Source organism: Rhincodon typus, chromosome 8 (assembly GCF_021869965.1).
Source record: "Rhincodon typus isolate 14 chromosome 8, sRhiTyp1.1, whole genome shotgun sequence".
NCBI lineage: Eukaryota > Metazoa > Chordata > Chondrichthyes > Orectolobiformes > Rhincodontidae > Rhincodon > Rhincodon typus.
This window is the reverse complement of record NC_063339.1, coordinates 53,928,174-53,933,218: the sequence shown is the minus strand read 5'-3', so window position 1 is coordinate 53,933,218 and position 5,045 is coordinate 53,928,174. Positions and strand designations below refer to the sequence as shown.

At 41.3% G+C, this 5,045-nt stretch overlaps 1 protein-coding gene across 1 annotated transcript; it reads left to right on the top strand.

Annotated features, from left to right (window-relative positions):
• Positions 1–1,728: 1,728 nt before the first annotated feature.
• On the top strand, positions 1,729–3,452 carry clec14a (C-type lectin domain containing 14A). Its single transcript, XM_020524502.2, has one exon. The coding sequence runs from the start codon at positions 1,856–1,858 to the stop codon at positions 3,191–3,193; it is 1,338 nt and encodes a 445-aa protein (XP_020380091.1). The 5' UTR covers positions 1,729–1,855; the 3' UTR covers positions 3,194–3,452.
• Positions 3,453–5,045: the final 1,593 nt, after the last annotated feature.

Below are 5,045 nucleotides of genomic sequence, written 5' to 3'. Positions count from 1 at the left end.
TGTCAGATGGGTGCACAGTACTCTGCCGTGGAGAATGATTGGGCAAGTGCTGAGATCTGAAGTGCTGTGACAGCAGCAGCCCACATAATTAGGGTAAGGTTGGCTAAGAGGTTATTTTTACCTTTGACCTTTGCTGGTATTTTCTTCAATTGTTTGTATCTCAAGTCATTCCAAAATATGTTGAGTTGGGATCATTCTTTAGTTCCTGTTATCCGTGTACGTGCAAACAATTCTTTTTTGGCACTGGAATTATGCAGGTGGAAATACAATGCATATGGTTTTGGAGGGATCCAGTATGAGACACCTTTTTTTTCACTAGTTGTCAACTTTTTACAAATGAGAGTGCAAAAGGATAAAGCTTGGATGGCACGTGTGCAATCTACAGGAAGAGTTGGTTGGCAGGTCAATTGTACATATATTGGAATTGGTGTTCACACTTAGCTTCATGGTAATCTATTGCCTTGTCTTCTCCATGTACTTTTCCTTTACCCAACATTGACTCTGAATCATCTGCTGCAAAGGAGTTTTTGCCAGCTTGATGACACAAGTGAGAAGCATTCTGCACATCTTTAAGAGCAGGCCAATGTGCCACATTACCAGAAGCAGCCGTGAGGTCCATTAGCAATATGCCTGTGATGGCATAGTAAATGTGATAATATTGGCAAACATCACATTGCCAGAATGTCACATGGCAAGCCTTCAGCAATGCCTCCATCTACAGCTGACAACTCTTATCGTAATCATTCTTTGTTTCTCTTTGTTCTTGATGATAACTATTCCTTGTGTTCATCTGAGACAGCCATCTGGTGTATGTTCTAGTGTGACTGAGGAGCCTGATTGTAGGCCTATCTGAATTGTATGATTTAGTTGGGACTGCATGCATTGTCTGGCTGGTCTTTTGTCCTTAGCTGCCTGTAATGTTTGTTGTTCAAAGGAAGTAATGCTATTTCTTGAAACAAAAACAGAAGTTGCTGAAGAAACTCAGGTCTGGCAGCATCTGTGGAGAGAAAGCAGAGTTAACTTTGGAGTCCAGTGACCCTTCTTCAGAACTGATAGTAGCTTGGGAAAGGTATTTATGCTTTAGATAGGGGTGTGGTTGTTACTGAACTGAGGTATCAAACTTACAGCAAAACTTGCTGTGTACAAAGCAGTATATATTTTCTGAAGAAGGGTCTAGACCCGAAACGTCAGCTTTCCTGCTCCTCTAATGCTGCTTTGCCTGCTGTGTTCATCCAGCTCTACACCTTATCTCTATATTTCTACCTAATGCCTAGTTGTTCAACCGAAAGTTTTGTACCATATTTATATTCCTTCTTAAAACATCTCTACTTCTGTTGTTGTTTCTTTGTCACCAACAGACAGTTATCCTAACACAGAGAATGGTATCGATGCAAAATTGTGTTGTTAGAGGGCTCCGATTCTTGTTTTAACCTCAAAGCTATTGAACCGTTCTCTTATTTCAATGCTACACCGTAAACCGTGTCCTCTCCAATACCATTTCGGCTGCTCGGGGTCTTTAGCTCCTTTATATTGTGAAGCAACAATCCTATTGTATGTGTGTTCCAAACCATTTTGCCAGATACTCTGCAAGTTTGATAAACACTCCATATTTGTAAAAACTTTGTACTGGAGAAGGTCTCTTTAAAGTGCGGAATTCCAACTTCCTGTCAACGAGCCACAGGATGCACAAGCCATAAATAAAGTTATCAGACTTCCCTTATGGTTGGGGCGTATTTGAGTTTGATCCTTTACAGTCGGGAAGCAGGAGTCAAGTGTGCACAAAGCTAACCGACTTGGGAGCCTCCCGGTCTGAGAAAGCTGCACTAAGGCAAATACACTGTCGGGGAGCCCTAATATGCTTCGTTCAGTGTTCATTTTACTTTGGTTACAGAATTATTTGCAAAATGCAGGGGTTCGGTCCCAGGAAACAACATCAACGTTTTGCGATGCTGGGACGTGTTACAGTTTGCATTTGGATGTACGCTCCTTTTCAGACGCCGAGAAACTATGCGAGGACAGGAGAGGAATGCTGAGCACAATGGAAAGTCAAAGTGAAGCAGAGAACATCCAGCGGCTTTTGGCAGCTCATGTGCCACTCAAAGCACAACGGTATCACCTATGGATAGGACTCCGCAGGGAGGTCAAGCAGTGTTACTATCCTGACAAACCGCTCCGTGGATTCTACTGGGTTAATGGGAAAGACCATTCCACTTATAGTCCCTGGATTGTGGAACCTCAGCGAACCTGCACACATGAGAGATGTGTGCAACTTCAAGTGCATTTCACTAACCGAATCCAACTGCAATGGAAATCCTCTGCATGCAGCAAAAGAAATGATGGTTTCCTCTGCAAATACCAAATGTGTGAGCGTCTCAATGTTGAATTTGGAGAGGTGGTGTATCAAAAACCCCGACAGAACGGCACTGAGATTTTCTCTGCTGTACCCCTAGGTTCAGTGGCTATCATCAGTTGCCCCAATGGCAAGTCTGTCGTTTTGCAGTGTGACCGTGAGAACGGGAAAATCAAGTGGTCATCTTCCCAGAACCTGGCATTCATGTGCAATAACTGCTGGAATAAAACAAATGAAGGCTCATGTCAAAATCGTTGTTTTCAGATCGCCGAAGACTACTTTTGTTACTGTAACAAGGATTTTTCCATAGACCCTGTCCAAAGAAAATGCGTTCCTAATGGAAATTTGGAAATTGCCTTCAATGAGTCTTCCAGGAACGGTTTCAAAGGCATAGAGAGTGTAGCAGCCAACATTTCTTTTCTTGGATCGACATTAGCCACTGAAGCTCCAACAAGTCCCTTCCGGCAACCTGCTGAAAATTCAACAGTGACATTTCCCCCAACGTTCAGGGGTGCAGAACAAGAAAGGCAGGAAGCTCATTCAAACTCGCCCTTCCTAATATATCAGATCGTCATCGGCCTCTTAGTTATGCTGCTTCTGATCGGGATTGTGATAATAATTATTAGGGAACGGGAGAGAGGAGGGACCCAGAAAACAGCACCTAGCGAGGATGGTATGGCGCTGAAAAACACAGATTCTGCTCCTCGAGTGAACAATAAGGCCGCGGAGGAAACTGTAATTGTTACAAACGCGAATCATTTTGTTGAAACCCCATCAGCCAGTGAAAACGAAGTTAACGTTCCCAAGGAAAATGGTGAAATAAGTGAGTCGTCAGCACATTGAGGAGCCACGAGGAGGCGCTCACACTACAATTGCCATCTCGCACCAACGTGTGTTAAATGTACAGTAGGCGAATATAACTGTTATATAACCGGGGGTAATGCACAATTTATCCGTTTTGACATGAAGGAAGAGTGGATTTCTTTTATAACATTTTTTAAAGGCTACCACGTGTACTTTACTGAACAGGACTAATGTCCACAATAGATCAGGTATTGCCCTTGTATATCAGTGAATGTACAATAAAGAATAACAAATCAAACTATTGAGTAATAGGAGTTTTGTTCCCCTTCTTTGTCGAGTTGTTGCTGTGAGTTACTTAGCAACTTTAAGTAAATGATGCGATAGAAAAAGTATCTAAGCAATTTGTACAAGATAAAACAGCGATGATTTAGAAATATAAAATACATGATCATATTGTTATTAACTATGCAAATATGCTAACAACCTAAGACATTCACCCGGAAGTGCAGTTAGCGTGGCCGCAACTGGCCGTATATTGACATTGATCAGATGAGTAAATGTCGTTTCCAGGAAACGTCAGTTTGGACGGATGCCATTAAAACACTGCCGCTGTTTACAAGAAAAGAATACAGCTGAAATCAGTTGTGAATTTAATTAAAATATTTCAGTCTTAAAATTACTAACGATGCTTAACACAGACTTGATCTTTAATATGTTAAAATATTAAATAATACTCGATTCAAATAATGACACAGACATGATCGCCCCCTATATGAAGTGCCGCATTGAACAACAGAAATGAGTAGATATATGGCAATGGACAACATCCCCAACACATTGTAGCCCACTTACACACCAAGTATATATTGTTTGAACTCATCTTTTCATTCCACGTGTTTCACTTCTCCTTTGAGCAAATACACTGACCCAATTCTTTCATTTCTCAGTTTTTAAAAAGCTGTAGAATCTGTGGACTTTTCAGCTTTGATTTGATTCAATAGTATACCCCGTGCTGGAAAGGTTAACTGAGATGATACTTAATAATAGGCTTCCTGTAATATGTGATCAGGTAAACTGTCCGAACGATTTCACTGGGCCTTTTAAATGTGACTTCTAAAAATTGGCAGGCGCTGCCATTTTGAACACTCGATCAGAAACTGTAAAGGGGTCGACAATGGGGTGTCCACTTATCTGAGTCCTAACAATAAAATCAGATTGTCATTTCGGCCAACGCTGTGGTTAACCAAGAACCAATGGCAATATACACTGCGCGTGGTTCTTTTTGTTTGCTGGACCAAATAGGAACCGCTGTGCAGTAAGGCAGATCTATACAAATACTGTCAATGGAAAATCCTGGATTCAGATTCAAGCGCCTCCTTAGTTTTTCAGATTGTACGTTATGATGATTTGTTCTTAGTTCAAGATTATAGTAGACCTTTGGCACTGTACAGATTGATATCTAACGTTTGAAAGATAACCCCTTCTCCGCCGTGAATAATACAATTTAAAATAGATTTTAAAAGGCATGAAGAGTAGCTAATCCGAAAAGGAAGCCCGCCTGGACTGTGTGGACTGAGTGAAGCTATAACTTTCTATAAGTCACTTCTCATCCATTGCAGGGCAGAACACATCATCCTCTAAATGTATAATCATTCCTTCACAATCAGCATGTCGTCAACGCTCAGATTCTTGTGCATCAACACGCTTTTCCCTCAATTAGGACACGTCGAAAGACGCAACTTAAATCCACTTTGATTGTTTAAAGACGATATATTCCAGAATTGCTGGAATAATAGTTCAATACTGAGCGGAAGCGAAGGATAATCCGGAAGTAATATTCTGCTGTTTCTTTGAGTACCTATGCAGCTAAAATTACAAACTGGCTCTGACC